This window comes from Hypoxylon trugodes (genome assembly GCF_022578975.1).
Source record: "Hypoxylon trugodes strain CBS 135444 unplaced genomic scaffold F4822scaffold_6, whole genome shotgun sequence".
In the NCBI taxonomy this organism is placed as follows: Eukaryota; Fungi; Ascomycota; class Sordariomycetes; order Xylariales; family Hypoxylaceae; genus Hypoxylon; species Hypoxylon trugodes.
This window is the reverse complement of record NW_026250021.1, coordinates 217,988-238,808: the sequence shown is the minus strand read 5'-3', so window position 1 is coordinate 238,808 and position 20,821 is coordinate 217,988. Positions and strand designations below refer to the sequence as shown.

At 46.8% G+C, this 20,821-nt stretch overlaps 6 protein-coding genes across 6 annotated transcripts; 3 read left to right on the top strand and 3 right to left on the bottom strand.

Annotated features, from left to right (window-relative positions):
- Nucleotides 1-5,597: 5,597 nt before the first annotated feature.
- Nucleotides 5,598-6,788, bottom strand: F4822DRAFT_405669 (thioesterase family protein). The gene has a single exon (XM_051458323.1). The coding sequence runs from the start codon at nucleotides 6,486-6,488 to the stop codon at nucleotides 6,000-6,002; it is 489 nt and encodes a 162-aa protein (XP_051312951.1). The 5' UTR covers nucleotides 6,489-6,788; the 3' UTR covers nucleotides 5,598-5,999.
- Nucleotides 6,789-7,473: 685 nt separating this feature from the next.
- Nucleotides 7,474-9,252, top strand: F4822DRAFT_275788 (uncharacterized protein). The gene has a single exon (XM_051454791.1). It carries the CDS (start codon nucleotides 7,551-7,553, stop codon nucleotides 8,928-8,930), a length of 1,380 nt encoding a protein of 459 aa, XP_051312950.1. The 5' UTR covers nucleotides 7,474-7,550; the 3' UTR covers nucleotides 8,931-9,252.
- A 2,026-nt stretch (nucleotides 9,253-11,278) lies between these two features.
- F4822DRAFT_275840 (FAD binding domain protein) lies at nucleotides 11,279-13,468 on the top strand. Its single transcript, XM_051454792.1, has 4 exons — nucleotides 11,279-11,565; nucleotides 11,960-12,487; nucleotides 12,544-12,922; nucleotides 12,990-13,468. Exons 2-4 carry the CDS (start codon nucleotides 11,995-11,997, stop codon nucleotides 13,360-13,362), a joined length of 1,245 nt encoding a protein of 414 aa, XP_051312949.1. The 5' UTR covers nucleotides 11,279-11,565; nucleotides 11,960-11,994; the 3' UTR covers nucleotides 13,363-13,468.
- A 1,230-nt stretch (nucleotides 13,469-14,698) lies between these two features.
- Nucleotides 14,699-17,941, top strand: F4822DRAFT_405660 (uncharacterized protein). Its single transcript, XM_051458322.1, has 3 exons — nucleotides 14,699-15,856; nucleotides 16,015-17,530; nucleotides 17,592-17,941. Exons 1-3 carry the CDS (start codon nucleotides 15,233-15,235, stop codon nucleotides 17,684-17,686), a joined length of 2,235 nt encoding a protein of 744 aa, XP_051312948.1. The 5' UTR covers nucleotides 14,699-15,232; the 3' UTR covers nucleotides 17,687-17,941.
- F4822DRAFT_405658 (uncharacterized protein) lies at nucleotides 17,942-19,281 on the bottom strand. The gene is made up of 2 exons (XM_051458321.1): nucleotides 19,164-19,281; nucleotides 17,942-19,086 (listed from the first exon to the last, which is right to left on the bottom strand). Exons 1-2 carry the CDS (start codon nucleotides 19,210-19,212, stop codon nucleotides 17,984-17,986), a joined length of 1,152 nt encoding a protein of 383 aa, XP_051312947.1. The 5' UTR covers nucleotides 19,213-19,281; the 3' UTR covers nucleotides 17,942-17,983.
- F4822DRAFT_405656 (UBC-like protein) lies at nucleotides 19,282-20,626 on the bottom strand. The gene is made up of 4 exons (XM_051458320.1): nucleotides 20,341-20,626; nucleotides 20,193-20,272; nucleotides 19,900-20,105; nucleotides 19,282-19,818 (listed from the first exon to the last, which is right to left on the bottom strand). The coding sequence occupies exons 1-4, from the start codon at nucleotides 20,411-20,413 to the stop codon at nucleotides 19,755-19,757; spliced, it is 423 nt and encodes a 140-aa protein (XP_051312946.1). The 5' UTR covers nucleotides 20,414-20,626; the 3' UTR covers nucleotides 19,282-19,754.
- Nucleotides 20,627-20,821: the final 195 nt, after the last annotated feature.

Genomic DNA, 20,821 nt, shown 5'->3' with positions numbered 1-20,821 from the left:
TTCTTCTACAAGTTCGCGTAACAGGTTGTTACCAACACTACGACGTCCTACTTTCAAAAAATAATCCCAGTGGACTTTCAATCAACCCCCCTGGCATTCGTCCCATCTCAGCAGAAGTGTTCGTCTCTTCCTTGTAGCGGGTTAACCCTGCGGCTATTCCCGGTACGGCTCCTTCGGTAGACTGACGCCACCAATACCTAGGTACTATGGTATGAGCCCCTATAATAGAGATGTCGCAAGATGCTAAGTTCTACGATCCCACCACTGAAATGGACACTGAAATGGATTGCGATGCACCCACCACATATGTAAGATGTTTAAGAATTTCATATGTACATCGACAATATCCCCGCATATCACCATCATTGTTACACGTATCCTTGCTCGTCCTCAACACGAGGGAATCTCCCAATGTAGGGTTCCAACCAGCCATCTAACTTGCAGTGTTCGCATTGAGCGATGGGCGGGTTAAAAGGAAGCCGTGGTCGCTTTATCCAGCCACTGATTAAGACGGAATGTCTGCTCAACAGCCCCGCTGAGAGATCTCCAACGCAAAGAGCCGTCTGCATCATGTATGATATATTACTGCATTGAAAATTCAAATTATTATCCCGGTTTCCCTTGATTCATGTACACACACCTCATCCTACGCCGTATCGGAAAGTACCTACGCCCTACCTGTAATCATTCCGTTACTGCGTCACAACGGTAGAGACTTGTCCTAAAATCCAACATTTCCGACGCAAGCGCACAGGCCTATTCAGCAAGAACACGGAACATTCATTCTGGCTCGCAGCTCTATCCAGCCACATGGCCAAACCCCAGATTTGACAAACGGGTTAATTAGGTAGGGAGGGTGCTTGGGCAGGGTAGAACCAACGAACTAATCGCGGCACGAGCCTGTGACGAAGGGGCGTTTTCCATGCTCCTTTTTGGAAGACCCTGGTCGAGAAAATACCCTTCAGCTTCTAGATTCGGTAACCCTGAAAAAGCTCTGGTGGCCGGAAGTGTCTACAAAACGCTGTTGGCGCTATCTTACCAGCCTCTCCCGATCGTATTAGCGCATAACGCAAGAAGCTGTTCTTGGCCCAAACAGATAATTGATTGGCAGAGTACCTTGACGTATAACGGGCGTTTGATATAGTTCATCCATTGGAATATTATAATGCCTACACAACTAATACGTCAAGGATGTCATTGTATCAGATGTCCGTCATTCTCATCTCCTTGCAGTCCTTTTTTTTTTTTTCTGATCTCCGCATTCCGCAATACACAATCAACCATGTTGTCTCGTGTAGGTAGGGGACACCTTGCTGCCCTATAATACAAGTTATAATAAGTTAGATTATTGGCCTTATTAGCTGAATACTCGCATAGCCTCCTCGCGAACAATTCGTGCGGGCCAAATCCAGCGTGGGATGAAAATCGGCATTTCGTCAACGGCTTTTGCCCTGTCCCAAAATCCACGTGCGTTGCAACGTCTACCAATACCCGGCCCGCCAACATAGCGGATGCGGTGTTCCTTTCCGACTGAGTACGATACCACTATACCTACAGCGGTAGACAAAGACCCTGCTGTTGTGATGCAGTAGCGACTGCATGTGCCATGTGCTGAGTTGTCCCACCCTTTATGCTAAGTACTACACAACCATGCGTATTTGAATAATGTAATAGCACTCGACGCTGGTAATCGTTGATGACTACAGGACCCGAAAGAGCCGTAGTTGCTGAATACAGTATGTTTCGGATGCGAGCTTCTTCTTTTGGTCGTTTGGTGGTTTTATCTGGAAGTACTCAGAGCCTAGAAGCATAGTATATCATGTACCCTCTGCTTGTGCACCTATTGTTGGGTAGCGAACCCACTAGAACCCGTCGAGTCCTGTTGGTAATAGTGTCTTCTAAGATCCCGTTGGCACCGCAATGCATTCATCGAGATTGAGGCGTTCTCGCTGCCCGCAATCTCTTAACTTCCCGTTCCCGCGATCTCTTCCCCGTCAAAAGGACCGTCTCTTTCTCATTCCCCTCTTCTTTTTCTTTTTCTTTTTCTTTTCGCTTCCTCTGTCTCCCATTCCCCCCACTCAGCACACTTCCACATGGTGCTGACCGCATTTTATTCTGTCAGCATTCAACATATCGCGAGGCTACCTACTGCGTACCTAGGTATTGTACCTATACAATCGCCAAATAGCTCCCAAGTCAGGCGCACAAGGAAACCATACGGAATGGCTGACGTTGAGGCCAACCTGAGACACATACACAGCCATATTACGCTGCTTTATAATAACATGACCCTAGTATATTTACATGCAAATTTCTATATAGTACAAGGGACATCACGACGGCTGCATCGTGTTTCAAACTACGAGATTGCATGCGAAGCCTTCCTGCTTGATTGATCCATTTCCTCGACAAATCATCATGTCTGCCTCGCCGCAAGACTGCGTCCTCCTGCGTCCGCCAATACTACCTGCCTACCTATTCCAATCTTCCTGTAGGCTGCACTACCTGCGGCGCATACCATTCTTGTAGGTAGTTATGGGCTGTAGACTTCACAATCCTACCTTAAAGTCACTGCCTAGGTAATATTCCCTTTGCGGTCTTGTATTGCTATCATGCAGCTGGTCTTGTTGCTATTTCGGGTTTTGCATATGCGAGCTGAGATTGAGAGGCCATGTTGGTCAATCATTCTGACAGGCACGGAGCTTACAGCTCGAGTCATAGTCAGCAAAGGTACGACACGCATAACTCGCCGATCAGTGATTCAAAATTGACGATAGGTATCATCCTATCCCTACATATTATATGCTTACATACGTGACCGTATTATGTACGTGTAATTGGATTATCCATCGCCATTGCTATTGATTATTGGAGACATGTCATCAATTTCTAGCTATTAAGATAAAGATGTAAAAAAGCATTTCCCACCTTACTATTCGTGGAGGTTGACCGACAGTTGGGATTTGGAATGAGAGCTACGATTGGATGAGCCCCCGGAGAGCATCAATTTTTTTTTTCTTTAAGCATGACGAGACACACCACCTCACCGTTACACCGGTTGTGAGCCAGGGTCTTCCTGTCAGCTGTCTATTTCCTACGGTTGAAGTGTCATAAAAATTTCCCTATTGAGGAAATCACCGTCTATTCGAAAATTCAGCCAGACTGAACTGGATTTCCTAATCCACCGGCTTTGCAAAATCCAAGCCTTAGTTGCTTCCGCTAGGCGGACCCCTGGTCCACGATAGCCGTGTTCGCAACCTGGAAGATTCGGTCGCAGCTCCTACATGGCGACACATTCGCCGCAAGGGCCAGGATGGTGCATATTATCGCCGCCTGCTGCGGTCCCCCTCCTCTGCCTTAGTACAGCTCTTTAAACGGCATCCTACAGCAAGCTGTTAGCCACACACACTACAGTACTTTGCTTGCTGCATAATACAGTATTAGAAGACTGTGTGGATGGGTAGTTGTCCCGTAGGTATCCTTGTAAATACCTACAGCTACGTACAGCTTTTCGAAGGTCTAGAAAAGGACACGCACACACGCATATCCTTCAACTGCAGAGGATACGAGACCGGCTTAGGGAGGCTTCTTCGTTCGAAGTGGAGCTTCGCCGTAGCGCCCAGGCCTAGCCATTCACTCCCAATAGAGCCCAAATCTTGGGAACAGCCCGCTAAGCTACGTGTAGTCCCGTCTGGGGAAGATTTCCCACGATTCCTACATCGGGGATCCTGGGGCCTAACGCCATCAATGAAGAGAATGCAGGGCCACTAATCACTAGGGTCATCACATCGTTCCCGCTCATGCGTTGTTCCTCCCGGGCATATGCACCGGGGGTTCCGGTCGAGCTTTCTCAATGCACGGCGGGATGAGGAATGAGACGGACTACCCAGGAGCATATCTAGCAATGTTCATAGTTAGAAACTAGGGCTTAAGATAAAAGTGTGCTAGGTCCTGTCACATGTTCTCTCATATGTTAGTCATACACGTCAAATATTGATAAATATGCGTCTTGTTAACGGCCACGTCTTCTTTCTTCACATGTTCTAAAGGGGATACCTATACCGCCCTTTCAAGTTGTGGATGTGGGTGTGGGTGTGGGTGCGGTCCTGCGTAGAGGGGCTAGACTACAGGCATTTTCGGAGTGTAGTCGGCATCTTCCACGATATCGATACCCTCAGAAGTGAAACAAAGATACTCCTCTAAGTGATGACTTCTGTACCGTTCAAGACTATCCATGCACGTCACTATCACATCAAAGATATCCTAATCCGTAGCTTCTCTAGATGATCATGATGGTGGGAGGCTATTAGACCCCCAAGACCCGCTTAATGATGTTCGGCGAACCTCTATCTCTGCCTTAAAACCTCGTACTTTTTTTGCCGTGTCCTTTTTCTTCCTGTAGTGGCTATTCAGGGCGCTAAGGACATCCAGGGCTGGCATGGGGGTAGAGGGAGGGGGAGGGGGAACGGGGGAGGAGGTTGGATCCTCCGCTATTGTTATTGTTGCTCGATGGGTTACAGAGCCTTTACGATACATGAAGACCTCCCCCCTTAATCTACATCCTACGAACTCCCCACGGCTAAAACTACCCCCATCAAGCTTCCATTTATCGAACCAACTATACTCGTGTTGGTAGTTGGTTCACTTGTGGGTTCCGGGCGATCTCCCGCTCCTACGGGCTTCGCCCCACCTGTTTAACTCATAACTCCGCCTCTCCCCAGGCTTCCTTGATCCGGCTGGGGCCGTGGTTACATCTCCATTACAGGGCTTCCCACGGAGGCTAAAGAGCTGAGACATACGTACGATGTACTTAATCTGATCCTGTCGATTTTTACTCTCATTGTCTGGGGCAGTGTAGACGACATATCATATTATTCAAGTCACGCATCTCTTGGAAAGAGGCAGGAGCTTCAAAGTAAATCATCCCAAAACCTCCCACGCCTCAAGTGATGCCATCTTTGAGTGCCCCTTTCGCTTAACTCTCGGTCCGCCGATAACCGAAGACGCACCCTCTATCAAATTGGTATAAGCCAAAGTTTGCTAAGTCTTGTCCCTTGACCTGTACTATACCTAATTCTAAACATCATTCTTCCCTGATTAGCTAAGTGACACTAGGTAGATGCTCATGAAAGGATTGCGGCGGGATTGTAGTAAATTTGGTGTTAATATGACTGACTTGGATTCTCCCTCAATGATCATGGAAGACATCCCTTAACAGCCCCAAATAATTACGATAAACATGTTCGGCCCGTACCTACCAAGGTAGTCACCTAGATAAGAACTTCGGAACGTCCAGCAAGCTATATAGAGAGTATTTCTATAAACCACTTGGAGGTATTTGGCATATGCCCGATCGTGGCCTTATCTTTTCCCGTGTAACCCGCTTGTCTACCAGGGCAGATGAAGTGAGCTGCGATTTCTAGGAAAGTGTCATCGGAATGTTTGAGTAATAGTATGTATAAATCCCCGCAAGGGTGATCTCGTATATCTAGATACGCGTTGACTTAGTGATTGACCCGTAAGACTTTGCTGCAGACGATCGCTCTTAGACGTATTCGTCATCTGCGCCGCCTTCAAGGTCTAAGCCACGCAACATCGTATTTCTTTAGCATCTCTCGTTCTGGGTCTAACTTCAACTCGGGGATCTTTCAATCTAGCTAGATTAGGTGAGAACGATAAGATATAGGGTATATTGTTCCGCAGGTGGCTGTATACGTCTATCTTCTCGAATTCCGACCCTTCCGATGCTTAATTCTATGGTACCATACACTCGTAACACATACGATCTCATAGGAATCATTTTTGATTCAAGACCTCAGCCTTGTATCTTGAGTCTATGTCAGTTGTCTGAGACCCCCTTGATGCGACCATCTAACGCGACCAGGTACTACTCTAGTAATATGAATGAGAAGATCTATTTCTTCCATGTCGAAAAAAAAAATTAATTAAAATGAAACGGTGACCCTTCGGATCTTATCCATGGCCCTATTATATCCCCACTACCTTTGCTTCACAAACTTCGTATGTGTGCCATTCGCGATGATAGGACCAGTCTTTCCATCAACAACTTTGGAGATGACGACGCGGGTGAAAGCCAACGAGCCACCAACTTTATCAGCCTCAGCCGTAATCTCGATCTCATCGCCCTCAGCGGCAGATGACAGGTAAGAGACGTGAATATCGACGGAGACACCCGTGCGACGGCGTAGATCCCATGTCGCGATAGCCATGCCACCAGCCCAGTCAACAATAGCAGCCGATGCGGCGCCGTGGATACCCCCACCCGAGTTGATATGATTGCGCGTTAACGTCAGACGCGCCGTCATCGATCCCTTAGACGCGGCAAGGATCTTCGCGTCCGAGAGCAGGAAATTGTAAATCGCGGAGTTGGGTAATTGCGCTGCTAACAACTCCTCGAGATGGGACTTGATCGCGGCTTCATCGTGCTTGGTCTCCACTGCTGGTATTTCTTGTCCCTGTGATCCCATATCGCTGGTGATTATGTCGCAGATGACTGGTTTCGCAACTTATTCGGAGGCGATGAGATTGAGGTCTATTGATTAAGATCTAAATCTTTGGGGCTCCGGATTGAAGTGAATGAGTGATATTTCATGAGATTCAACGAAATGTAAAATTGTTGAGAACTTGGACTAGGCCGGTCGAATTTTTGTTGCAGCTGCTGTAGATGATGCTATCGTAGTATTTCAGCTGCTTGACGGCTGAGAAATTTCATCGTCACTTGGCGTTTTTTAGTAGCACAATTTACATAATCAGGTTCATGATTTCATAGTTCATAGAAATAATGAGATGTAGTTGGGAAAAAGATGTCTCAAGTTTTCGATATATATCTAGTGCCTATCTACCTACCTGGATGTATATAATAGGATGTGTTGTGTTGATTCGACTAATTTACGACACTCAATTATGTATTGCTGTCGCTGGTTGCTTATTCACGTATTTTCCCACGACGATGAAGATTTTCATAAGTAATAAGGTGAGATGCTTGAATTCAAAGACAGTAAAGTAAGTCTTATCGGATTCGAAAATACCTTCACATCAACTTACGGTTTCAGTTACTGGTTCGATGAGTGAGAAGCTATATTATGTATTGACCAAGTATATTATACTAACGCATGATAGATAATGATTTAATATCATAAGTCGTGATTATGTAAGCATTATGGCAGAAAACTTGGTTGGGTCCAATATAGCAATTTCAGCAATAGCCACTGATATAGGTGAGAACAAAATATTAAACAATGAATGAAGCACTTGGGGTAAGGTATAGGGTATATATATGGCTTATAGTCTGAGATTAGGAACGTTGTCGTCGTAAGTATAAAGTTAAACGGTATTAGAGAAGATATACCGGATAAGTATATCATCAGGGGTATTTCAGCTGATAATTGAATAAACCCATACTTGATGCTCCCTGTAGGTCAAGCTAGGCAACAACCCTTCCGTCTTTTCATGGTCAGTTAACATTAAAACTTGTACATCATATTGCCTTCTAAAGACGAGGCGTACGGCTTCTTCATAACACCAAAAATATGCCGAAGAACCAGAAAGTATGCTCACATGAGGCCCTAGAGCTAGAACCATCAGCGTACGCTAAAGAGGCGGGATTCGTTTGGTCAAGTCCAGATCGAAGATTGGCTGCGACAACCAAGTCTGGCAGAAATCCGTTGATTACGAAGGGACAGAATGCTAAGACACTTGAGGTTTTGACCCAGGATTCCGCAAGCAAGCTGTCTAGCGCGTTCCCAGGGCCATTAGTCTTACCAAATGACGAGTTAGCTCTGAATCCCAAATACCCACCGCAATCGTTTCGATCCTGGCTCAATGAGAGCCTACGAAAGAATCGTAAACCGAATAAGAGGCGTCAGACTTTGTATGTTGCGACTGCTCCTGAGATTACATCTAGTGTGGGTTTCATGAAGAAATGGCTGCAGCCACACGTCAAAAAGGGAGGAAAGCTAATGGCTGCTGAGATGTTAAATTCACTGCCAACCGAAGATCTTGTCAACTTTACAGGCGCTTTTTACCATGGGATGCCTGTCAAAGCTTTTCCACATCGCTTGCAATTCGTGCCCTGGGATGAGCCGAAGAAGTCGGGCAAACGGGATAGCAATATGGACTACGTTGGACTGTTGGCTGGTAATAATTGCACCCGCATTCGCGCTAGGCCATGTCCTGATGGTACTTTCGGCCGTCAATTGAATCTTGAGGATCTACTTGACGCCGCTATTGAGATGCTGCTTGGAGATGCCTATTCCATTATCTTACTGTTTGACCATGATATGTACGAGGACGAAGACGACGACTTTTGTTGTGGTAGAGCGTATGGTGGGAACCGTGTCGCGGTGGTCTCTACGGCAAGATACCACCCCGCTCTGGACGATCATGCTGAAATCGATTTTGCGCACATGTGGCCAGCTTCCCACTGCAAGTCCTATGTTGATAGCGCATGCACATTGGAAGGCGTTGAACCAACCCCGAAGAAGACTCAACGGATGGATGATGCACTTGGGCCATTACAGGCTGCGTCAGAAGCAGCAGGAAATCTTGCGGAACCTTCGACGTCGGAAGATCGAAAAGCTCTATGGTTCTCGAGGATCGCAAGGACAACAGTCCATGAGCTTGGTCATTGCCTTGGCATAGACCACTGCATTTACTATGCTTGTGTCATGCAGGGTACAGCGCGGATGGCGGAAGACGTGCGACAGCCTCCTTATCTCTGCCCCGTGTGTCTAAGTAAAGTGTCGCATGCGATTGCTTGCGAATTAGGTGGGCGGGATGAGGCAGGAAAAGAAGAATATGTGAAAGAAAGGTATCGATCAATCGCGAATTTCTGCGAATCGTGGAAGCAGGTCGGTTTATTTGCTGGATACGGAGCCTGGATTCGAGCTAGGCTAGAGCAGCTCGAATGATCATCAGCGCTTAACCTGGCAGACCGTAAATCTGTGCCAGCCATTTCTAGGTACTAAAGAAACAAGTATTATGACCTTTTCCTTGTTCCGAGCGCTACAATAAAGTCAGGAATTGGTTACCATATCATGGTGCGGTCCGGTTGAAAACACGAATCTTGGACTTGGTGCATGACATGGCCAACCAACAGCATCACGTTACCGACTGCGAGATATGCACTCGAGCCCCAATCTGTCAAAAACAATTTGCCGCCTTTCAGGTGACCGATCTTTTCTCTCTTCGGGGCCGACTGTTTTGGCCGAAGCCGAGCGACAACTCCGTTGATGCATGATCTGTGGACATGCTTTTTGGAAGCCTTCGTAGTTAAGATATTGGCGATGATCGGGTATCAGCAAAAAACAAGGAGTAAAGGCACATTGGGAGGAAAATAACTGTTATTTACCACCGTAGATATTGGCAGAATCGTGGGCTTCGCGAGAAGCGATTACGTCTAAAGTTCCCTACCACCCTCCGAAGCGCCGGTTGGACTACCAGTCAAGCTTTGAAATCTTGCATTTTCGCTCGACCTGAAGCCCCCCAATGTCCCTGCCAATTCGACGGCATAGTAAGGCGCGACATGATACGAATGTTGTTACCTGGGTATTTTCTTAGATGAGATTTTTCTTCCAGTGTGGCCGAACCCTTCTCTTATTCGTAAAAATCTGGACTGCGACGGCTACAGTAATAATAAGATAAATACTGCAAAAGGTCAAACTGGCTATGTCGATGAAGCTCATTTTGGATGAAGGTGTTTGTAGAGCTGGTAGGACGCGTCTGACCGGGTCGAGAGCGTCGGTAATTTGCTTCGTTGAAATCATAGGGATCGTGGTATGCTTTTCTGTTGCCGGCCAGTTGAGAACGTAGATTGGACTTCAGAGATTCGGTACTCTTGGTCGTGATGTGAAAACACGCCGAGAGGACAGGATGATTAAATTTTCTTTATGGTTATATCTGGATACCTACCTGGTCTAGGCACCTACCTACCTAGATTTTCTTGTTAATTCGAGCTTGAGCATTGTGAGTGAATATCTGATGGTTTAGCCAATGGAAAAGTACTGATTATGAGTTATGAGTCACTTGTAGAGTCCGTTTATGTGATGTTTGGGAAATTCCGTGTGGCCTGCCTCCTTAGTTCCCTAGGTCTGGCCTAATAAGCGACGATTCATCTAGTCAAGTAGTTTCTAGTACCAAAGTAGCAAACTAGAAACTATAAACATATATCAGACGAAATTGTCAGCCTCCGGGGTTCTAGAGGGAGTTTGGACTGAAGCACGGGCATATACGCTGGTTGCGCGTGGTTTGTGACGGTTCAGTGAATTCCTTGCATCCAATATGGGTTATCTACTTCTCTCAGCGCTTTGCGCCGAGCTCCATACTTGTCTTTGACAAATAGTGGCAACGAAAATGGAAGCCGGTCACCAACAATCGAAAGATTTGTTACATACCGAGTCCCTAACGAGGAGGTTGAATGAAAGGGATAGGTATTGAATAACGGCAACTCCGGGGATGAAAACTTCAGGCTCGGACATGGCCTCCGGCCGTATATCGTAACACCGAAGTTGCCTTCTCTTTTTTTCGCGCTCTAAGAGTGGGATGTTGATCCATATTATCCTATTCGTTTTGACCAAAGCCCAGAACAGAGGTTTCAGGTAGATATTGGAACGTTATTCGCGCATCGTGCCATAGAAGAAATGTATGAAGCCAATTGTATTTCTTCTGCGACGGCGGTCTGCATCTCCTTAGTCGGGGGCTGCAGTGTAATGTACCCGGGAACAAAAGGGAACTATGATCTTGGCATCATGTGCTTGAATAAGGGCAATGTAGTTTCCCTTGTGACAATGGTTCACTACGTCAATAGATTCGACCCGACCTCCTGGTACGCGGAAGGAAACTATTGTCAGAACGCCACCAGCCAACATTTCCTTCCGTACACCTTTCCGGGAGGATGCATCCGGGTTCTGCTGAAGGATTGGAAACCCTGTTCATAGAACAACTAGCCATAGAAAACCACTTACGTGAATTTTTTCGTAGAGAATGTGTAAGATAGTTTATGGATGTCGGAGTTACTCAATATGTAGATTCGCAATCATATACGCGTACAGCGTCTGTTAGATATACGAATAGCGTGTAAAATGGATGATACGGCTTCCTACATACCTGTTCTTCTCAATCAGGGAAGCCTATACCAAAAGCGGTAAGACGAGCAGCTTCTGAGGAACCGTACATGCATGCAGGACGCCGGTAGTTCTCCCATTGTGTTTGTGAGAGGAATGGACGGGTAACACGATATGAGTAGGGAAGACAACCGAAAAATCATTTATGATACTTATCATAACTCGACTGGCACCTATAAATATTATATGAGTTATATATCTTGTATTTCACACGTCAGTGGCTGACTGACTTCCTCTGAAGATGCACGCTAACCCTGTTGTTGTCTCGTTGTCTTAGACGCCAATTCAAGGGACTCAGCCACTTTAGGTAGGTACTCGATTTCTACGCTCACCTAGGTACCTATTAGAATGCCATTCGACTGTGGGGTGATCGTCCATTCAAGTAAGCTTATTGACGTAACATTGGTTCTGCGGAGTCGGAAGGGTTTAGTAGAACAATGCATACAGACAAAGTATCCACCAACGACACAAAGCGGAGCTGTCTAATTACCAAAGCATGCGTGCAACGCGGAAATCCGAACGGAGATCCGAGGTCTTTCGGATTTCACTGAAGAATAGCTTCGATGATGTGTTTCCCCTGGAGGGTGCATAGTCAACGGCAACTGTGACTGTATGGTCGTCCTGGCATGTTAGGTACGTAAGGTAAGGGCGCTGCAACATATAAAGGCCGCCATGTGTGCGAGCAACAATGGTTCGAGGCGTTGCTTTTTTCTTCATAGCGAAAGCATTGTGTCATACATCTATCATCTGATATTAGACATTTGATTTCCAATTTTATAAGAACTACCTACCAAGGTCCCTTCACGACAACTTTCCAGAACTAACATTGTCTATCTAAGACTAGTTGAACGCTATGGCCGGAGAAGACCAAAAACTTAGCGTCATCATAATTGGATCGGGTCTCGCCGGTCTGGTTGCCGCCCGCATCTTACGAGAGAAGGCCCAGGTTACCGTATACGAGCGCGGAGAGCCTTCGGTTGCCACAGGCGGCCAAGGAATCGCAAATTTCCCCAATGCCATCAACATCATGAAGCAATTGGGTTACGACCCAGAACGATCCGGTTCCGTTCCAATCCAGGGGTTTAGAACGAGGGACAAGCTCTGCAACATGATATTCGATACTGGTTTCCCTTTTGAAGAGAAGTACGGTTCGCCATGTTTGTCTCACATGAGGGTCGACTTCAGGGCCGAATTGTTACGTATCGCCACAGCCCCGTCTAAGGATCTAGGTATTGGCGGTGACCCCGCTAAGGTTGTGTTCCGTAACGGCGCGAAGGATATAGACCCCGAAGCAGGAGAAGTAACACTAGATGACGGAACAAAGGTTAAGGCGGATGTAGTCATAAGTAAGTGTCCTACCCAAACATTTTCGTGTTACAATTGTCTAATAGCACGTCGCCAGTTGCGGACGGCATCCACTCTCGTTTGCGACCGAAGATCGTCGGTGAGAACTCTCCTCAGCCCCAGAAGACTGGCTTGACGTGCTGCCGAGTTGCCATCGACGCCAACAAAGCTATTGAGGCATACGGCCGATTGCCTGAATGGTGGGAAGAACAGAAGACCAGTGAGAAGCGCATCACAATCTACGAGGCCGGCGATGGTTCTGATCGCATCATGGTCGTATATCCTCTTCGTCATCTCAGTTACATGAACATGTCTTGCATCTATGCCACCACGGAAGAGAAGGAGAGCACCACCGTGTCCTGGATGGCTGATGGTAATCGCGAAGAGATGTTGGAGATCTTCCACGACTTCCACCCAAGTCTAAAGGCGCTTCTAGGGTAAGCAACCAAAGCCCAATTCATTATATCATATACCAAAAATCGATCAATGCTAACATATGCGAAGTGCGGCGACGGAAGTAAAGGTGTGGGAACTCCAAGACCTGGAGCCACTCGATACGTGGGTTAAGGGCCGCGCGATTCTTATCGGTGATGCCGCTCATGCGATGACGCCGTTGCAAGGTCAAGGTGCCAATGCTGGTATCGAGGATGCTGAGGCATTTAGGCTCCTGTTAGAACCTGGTGTAACTTCCGACGACGTCCACGGTATCCTAAAGAGAATAGAATCAGTAAGACTACCACGCGCTACTGCCGTTCTCAACAACACACGGGCGATGAGCCGTGGTATTAAGGGTGACGAAAGATATCAGCGTATGGATGAGAACTGTACTTACCATGGCATCTACAAAGCTCTTGAAGATTTCGAGAAAGTCAAGTAAAGCATATTTGGAGTTGGGAATCCCCTAGGGCCATGAGCGTTGGTATTTGTTATCGTTTAGAGAAGAATGAGCTGAATGATGATTAACATGACATAGATGTTTAGATTGTGTACCATAGAGTTAGGCAGTATATATAGGGATCTCAGAGCGGAGTTTCTCTAGATCTCCCCTCGTATTCTTTTGAACAGATCTTCTTTTCGTCCCATTTTTTCCTAGATAAACCGAACAATCCTTGTTGCACCTATTCTCTGTTTCCTTTCAACCATTATCGTCGTGATGGCTTGGTGAGGTTGGATGCTCGTCGAGTGTTCGTGCGGGATTAATAGAGCCGCATAAGTCCATTTATTGTATGCATCGATGACGAGTGGCGCACATAGTGTATTACTTATCTGCAATCCTTCGGACGCACAAGAAGGATGTCGGCATAAGACATTAAGCCACATATGCGGCCACTTTCAAGACCTTTCTGCAAGCCAACGCATACAGTTGTGCCGTCTCTTGTACCGGTACAAGACATGGTTCATCGGAAATTAGATATAGTGGCGTACCAGCTTTGAGCTGGTACATATTTAATACTAAAAATAGAGTTAAATAAGCATACCGGTATTTAAAGGGTCTGGTTCTGGTTATGATACTTGGGAGTTAAGTTGAAATCACAACTGTATAACATAATGACATGTATACGCACTGCTGGATGTTCATAATAAACCGGGAAAGGACACGTAATTACACTAGCTGGCCAGTGTCTACCTGGGTATAGATCATCATAGGATTTTTTGTACGTCTGAATAGACTCGACTCCATATAAGTGAAATTGCTAAGACGTAAAAAAAGGTTATGAATAGATGCCTGGGGTATCTGGGTATCTCAGACAATTCTTCAAATTGCAACTAATTAACAAGGATACATACAGATATCTAGGTATATGTGTAACCCCATAAAATCTAGGACCGTCCACAACTCAACGATTTGGTTATTGTAACTGCGAGTCGAATTTGAAGCTATTCGCTCCGCCTTTCCCCGTACGTTATGCCTATCTAAGTAAGTATCGTCAACATCTCAACATGACAAAAAAAATAAAGTCCTAGATATAAATAATTCCTAGGCAAATGGGTTTGTATATAACTACGGCATAGTTATCGAATAGAATTTTGTTGGGTATATTAAAGAAAAGAAGAAAAAAAAGCAAAAATCTCAAGGGGCTACAAAGACTACAGGGGTTACAGGGGCTATTACTCATTACAAGGACTAGCTTGGTTTATTATGTAAGTCGGACTACCCCTGAAGTAACCCCGCAGCTCCCCGCCATCTTGCCTTACCTCATCCATGGATCTTTGCCATAAAAAAAACATAATGACTAAGATTGTTACTCAGCGCACTTATCACGTGCTTCCTTCTTGTGTAACAGAAGACCTATGTCCAATCACAGCTCGTTGCAATTATTAATTATTATCCGCTACAAATTTAATCGCGGCGCCAAAACTTACCGATTACTTGTTCACTAATCATTCCAACGCAACCTCGGATCTATTGGTTACCCACCACCTCAACTAACACGAATTGGATGGATTGGTCCAAGATCGTTACAGTCCCTTCGCATTCACTTACCTAAGGTACTCTTATACAACTAGAAGTCTCCATCTGTCCCCATTGCCGCTCTCGGTGTAAGAGAGAAGTTGGGACGGATACCTTGACCGCTGAGTCCATTCTGAACCACTCGGGAGCAAGGCAAAAAGCCCGGCCCCATTCATTCTAGATTCAAGGTTGCAACGTTGGACCCCTCTAAGGCCTATACGGAGCATCCTAGGGGACGTCTCGGATTCTACATTGGTACACAATATGGGGTCTGGGTCTTTATCAGTACCTCCATATGTCCTCAACGTCACCACCAAATCCCGGAATCCAGTCACACTTCACTGGTAATGATGGCAATGGCTTGCAGGCATATAGCTATAGGGGATACCCTAGTCAGCCTTATCCCCGACGAGATGATTTGTCAGAGCCCCTCTTGACAACATCAACACCTTCCTTCTCATTTAGAGCTTACCCCCCAGTTATTTTCACTGGCGTAGGAGAATTTCCTGCCGGTTTTCATGAACATTCGCATCCACCTCTTGTAACCGGGACGGCATTAACCCAGAATACTCCCGGTAATAGCGGAGTACAATCTGGTTCTCAATCATCGCGAGTGAACCTTCAATTGCCCCCAGCTTCTACTACCACGCCGGTATCACAGCCGGCACAAATGCGATACTACCATACCGACTTGGCCGTGCTTAGTGCCGAACAATATAATGAAGGACATTATTCAAGGCGATCTGCTTCCAAAGCTAACTTGAAACCTACCGCGACGGTTGTTCCCGTTGATAATGCCCCGAATCCGAAGAAGAGAGGGAGAAAAGCGGTGGATGAGGAACAGAGGGATACAGCAGAAGAAGTGAAGAGGACGCGGGGCCGTCCGCGATTAGAAACCAAGGACCAGACTCCCACCGAGGTTAGTGAGAGATTCCGATCTCTATCTTTCGTTAATTAGTTTATCTACTTATATGAAAGTTCTTGTGCTATGAAATCAATGGTCTACTTGGCTTGGGCCGTTCTAATCCTGTACATATTTGAGTAGATGCCGAGATTCATGCTTACATATAAGATTAGCGTCGGCGCACTCAAATTCGGCTTGCACAGAGAGCATATCGCAATCGAAAAGAGAATGCTATTACCGATCTCCAGGAGAAGATAGACAATCTCAAGGAAGTAAACAGCGAGATAAACAATGCGTACCAAGACCTATTCGATTATGCTTCAAAGCGTGGGCTCTTGGCTCAGGCGCCCGAGTTTGGACAGCAGCTTCAAAGACTTCAGTCGCTTATCAAAGAGACGCAAGACAAGAATAGCCCTAAAAGCGACCGGGATAGCCCGGAAGAAAGATCCGATGATGCTCAGGATGCTCAGAGGACCGAAGATGCGGCCGCAATTAGCGAGGAACCCGTCACTACATTGCCTGAGGATGAGACAACGCAACTATGGGGTGGAATAACGGTTTCACACGAGTCTGTGGCTCCGGAAGAGATACCGTCTACGATGCCTGACTTGAATCCTACATTGAGCAACCCACAGCCACAACAATACGAAATTGTTACAGCGCCGAATTCGGATAATGCTAGTTTTGGGCTCAATTTCTTGGACAATATGAATTATGGAAACCCGGCGTATTCTGGCTGGGCTGAACATCCCTGGAACCGACTCACTGGCCCTCGGACAATGTCTTTCAACGAGTGGTCATTTGCTCGGAGGTTGCACCGTCACGCTGTCGAAAGAGCAGCGGCCCTAATATCAATGCCCAATCCACCCCCTGCTAAGGTATCGCGGGTTTTTGGCTTCGTCATGTTGTTTGAAACTATGGACGAGATTAGAACACGAACACTAGCAACGCTTGCTAAAGTTAGGGACGAACCTTTGAATTACTGGGAACATCCCTTCCATAGGCTTGGAGGTTCAGGCACTCACTTTTCTTACCGGGGCGATGGCCCTTCTAGTCTTTCGGGATCATCGAATTATGAGAGTACGGGGTATGCGATGGGGCCTTTCGACGAACCGACTATGAGGGTGCGCGATACTCTACTCGGGGTGTCGCAGTACATTAATATGAGTGGGTGGGAGGGTACGTGGTTTGATTCAGGCGAGGTCGAGACTTATCTGGCACAGAATGGGATTATTATTCCTACGTCGGCCGATATACATACAATCGAGCTTCAACCGGATGCGTTTTCCGACGTACATACACATTCTCAGATCCAGCTCATGCAGACCATCCCTCCTAATGTCCCACCCGGGTTTTCTGGGAACCAATCCTATAATCCCGGAATGTCTACCGATGTCTCGTCTGGATCAGGAGGTACTGCCTTTCCAACGAGGATTGATCCTCCCTTGAATTCTAGTGCTTCCTCGTCGCAAAACGATCCCTGGGCGCCTACTTCTGTCACCTCAACCCTCTATGGAAATATGCCTACCGCTGGCATAGGTATTCCATCCTTCACCGGTTTCGATAATATGACGGTAAATCCTTACACCAGCACCGAGCCATATGCATTCCCGCATCAAATGCCAGCAGCTACAAACACGCAAATAGCCCCGAAGAGAGTTGTCCTGGATGTAAATTCATTCATTTCAGGTAAGGTCACAATCACCTTCTCACTGCCTAATATTCTACCGCCAGTTAACCTTAACTATAGATTTAATTAACCACGCTACATGTCTCGGGCGAGCTCCTGCTTTTAGACCGAAAGATATCGCGACTTCATTTTGGAACTCTGTGATTAAGGATTAAAGCATCGTGCGTAGGTATTCTGATAGCGTTGACGTCTTTCGTTCATATTTATATATACATGGCACGGATTGAAAAGCGCGTCTATCTGGACATTATTATTGGGTTATTTATATACGATGGTAACGATCAGAATTGAAAAGGGGTTCGGGAGCATTTAAAACTACTTATTTGGCATATTAATCAATGATTATGGATCGGAAATGGGGGTATATATTTTAATGTAGCTAGTCTTTCGCTACAAACTTCGTAGATAATACCTACATCACATCTTACAAGATCAGCTACCTCCCCATGTGACTAGATGCGAGCTTTATTCTCTTCTAAATTAGGGAATTGCTTCTGCCACCCTTCTCCATGTAATTCCAACATCTTAGCCTCCCAGCGTTTCCGCTTCTCAGTCCTACGCTGCTCTTTCTCCCATGCCGCCATCCGTGTCTCTTCTTCAATAATCCCACGCATAGCATCCGCCCGCGCAATAAGATCTAACCGCTCCCGCGTCAACATATCCTCCATATACCTGAGCCCATGCGTCGATATCGTCTCGCGGAACGTATTCCTCGTTTTTAAGTCCTTGCGTATCTCCTGCGCCATACTCCTCCCCGCACGTCCGGCGCGCCGGGTATTACTATTTCCACCATCCCACTTCTCCATCGTGTCGGCTAGGATATTCTCCCATTCGTCCTCGAGCTCGGCATCTGGAATCGAGTCTTCGCGGAACCTGATTAGCGTCTCTGTGCGTATTTGCCGCTTTTTTATCTTTTGGTGGAGAACGTGGCTTAGCACCGTCGGTTGTGGTTTTTTGAGACGCAGGAACGGGAAGTCGGATGCCATTTCTAAGCGTGGGATTTGCCGTCGTCCGGAGCCGCCGAGTTGGGGGAGTGGACGCGGACGTGTGGGTGATATGTATTTGGGTGGTGGGTTTGGGTTCGTGGGGGTTGGGGAGGGGGCTACGTTTATGAGGAGTGGGATGGCGTTGGGATGGCGTGCGCTGGAGGGTTTGGAGGGCGGGGTGGGATTTGCGATGAGAGAGCGGGTGCGTTCGGCTAGGCGTGCGCGGAGGAGGGATATTATGGCGTTGTAGTCGGCATTAGGGGCGGTGGCAGTCTTTGAGGACTTGCGGGTCTTCGTAGTTTGAGTCGACTCCGAAGCCTTGGTAGGTTTGATGGACGTGGAGGTCTCGGCGGGGGAAGAAGCGGCGGATCGTAACAAAGCTAGGATTTGGTACCCCGCCTTGAGAGCTGGATAGACGATCCGCGGACTGGTGTCGGCGCGGTTACGTCGGAAGGCGCGCCGGATTAGGTGGGTGATGGGGTCGACGGGACCCCGACGGGCGGCGACTATGTCATCGGGGAGTTGGATACGTGGGGCTTGACGCAGGAGTGCGCGGTAGAGTGCGAAACCTAGGTGTGGGAATTGTTATGTTAGTTTGTTAAATATTTGCTTAGATAGATGGCGGGCTAAAGTAAAAAGACCTCACATGCTGTCCGATGCCGGGAATTTCGGGCTGGTATGAAGAATGATGGCATATGGACATTGAGGGTTGTGAGTGTTGGCCATCATTCTTTGCTATATAAATTTAGAAATTGCTAAGAGGAATTGAATTTGGGAAATTTTCAATTAAACAGCGGAACGATTTCCGCACCGATTTAGCTTCGCGCGATCACGTGCGTGTATCTAAATGAGTCCCCTATAATACGTATAACTCAGTATCTTCAAGGGTATTATCACAGCTCTACCAGTTATAATCTGCGTCGCATGTATTGCGATTGTTAGGTCAATACTCTGAAGGAAGAATTTGTTGAATTTCTTAATTGCTAATGCCTAAACTCCAAGCCAACCCTCTTACCTCGTCGAATTGATGCCCTTCTGCTCATGAATCTAATCTCGTTATGATGTGGCAAGTTCGTCAAATGAGTACAAATATGAGTGCACTGCGAATAATCAACGAAGTTGTATCGCATTAGACTCCCCCTGTGATCTGCCAAGGGTATCCCATGGGGGGTCCCGGGTTGCTTGTTTCTGTTGTGTCGGGCCTCGGTTCCAGCTGAGGTTCGTTTCTACCTTCGTCCTAAGAGTAGACCGATCCCTCAGGTGGTTGAGGCAGCTTCTTACACTGGCTCGATGCCATGTATCTGATAGTGAACAAATATCAGCATTTTGTTCAAGCTGGAGTAGTATCTTGTGCCAAGCCCAATAATTGCTATCACACTAACCTTCTAAGCTCGATGAGAATTGTCTCCATGGTGTTCTCTCGCTTCCAGTTTGCCAGGCATGGTAGTTGGGTAGGATCGACCATTCCATTCTTCTGGTTGACACACGGTAGGTTGACTTGACTGACGAATTGGATGGTAGGTGGCTTGTCCGGGTATTGGTCACCGCAGTGCATCTTGACGGAGTAGATTCGGTTCTCGTGTACGCTCTATAATATCCGATCAGCTCCAGCACCCTAAAGATTCGAAAGCGAAAGGTAGCGATCGGTATGAGACGTGGATATAGTATGACTAACGTGAGGGGGGCCTAGAATAGTGCCGTTCCAGTCGGACATGAGAAGATCTTCGGGGTTGTCTAAGCCGTAGGAGCAAGCCTCTGTCGCAATATTATTAGCATGCATTGAAATCATAAGTATATAATGAAGGTATAGGGAGAGTATATACCAGCTCCAAGACCCTTCTCTCCCTTTTCTAACTCCTCTAGGAGACGGAAATTCCGGGGGATTTTGGCACCCATTTTCCGTGTGATACAATAGGTATTGAGTAAAGAAATATCCTCTTTGGTAGACCAGAGATGCTATCGGATGTCCTCCGTGCCTCTATGGGTGGTGGCGATATGATGCTTAAAATGCGACGTGATTGAATTGGTATGAAGAGATGAGAAGGTCACGCAGCCTTAAAAGTCGCCGATGCTTAAAGATGAATGATGCGGGATGGTGGGGTTGGCTTTGGTCGCAGTTGACAGGGAAGGTCCCGCCGTTCTGGTAGGGATGTATAGATTATGTAAGTACCTCGGTCGCACGTTCTAGGTGATTATTACGTAAAGTTCGATAAGACAAGGATGGACGCTATGGCTGATGCCTGTGGCGCCGTCTCAGGCTTAGTCATCCGTTTCAATTAGGTTGTGACGAATCTGGCAAGAAGC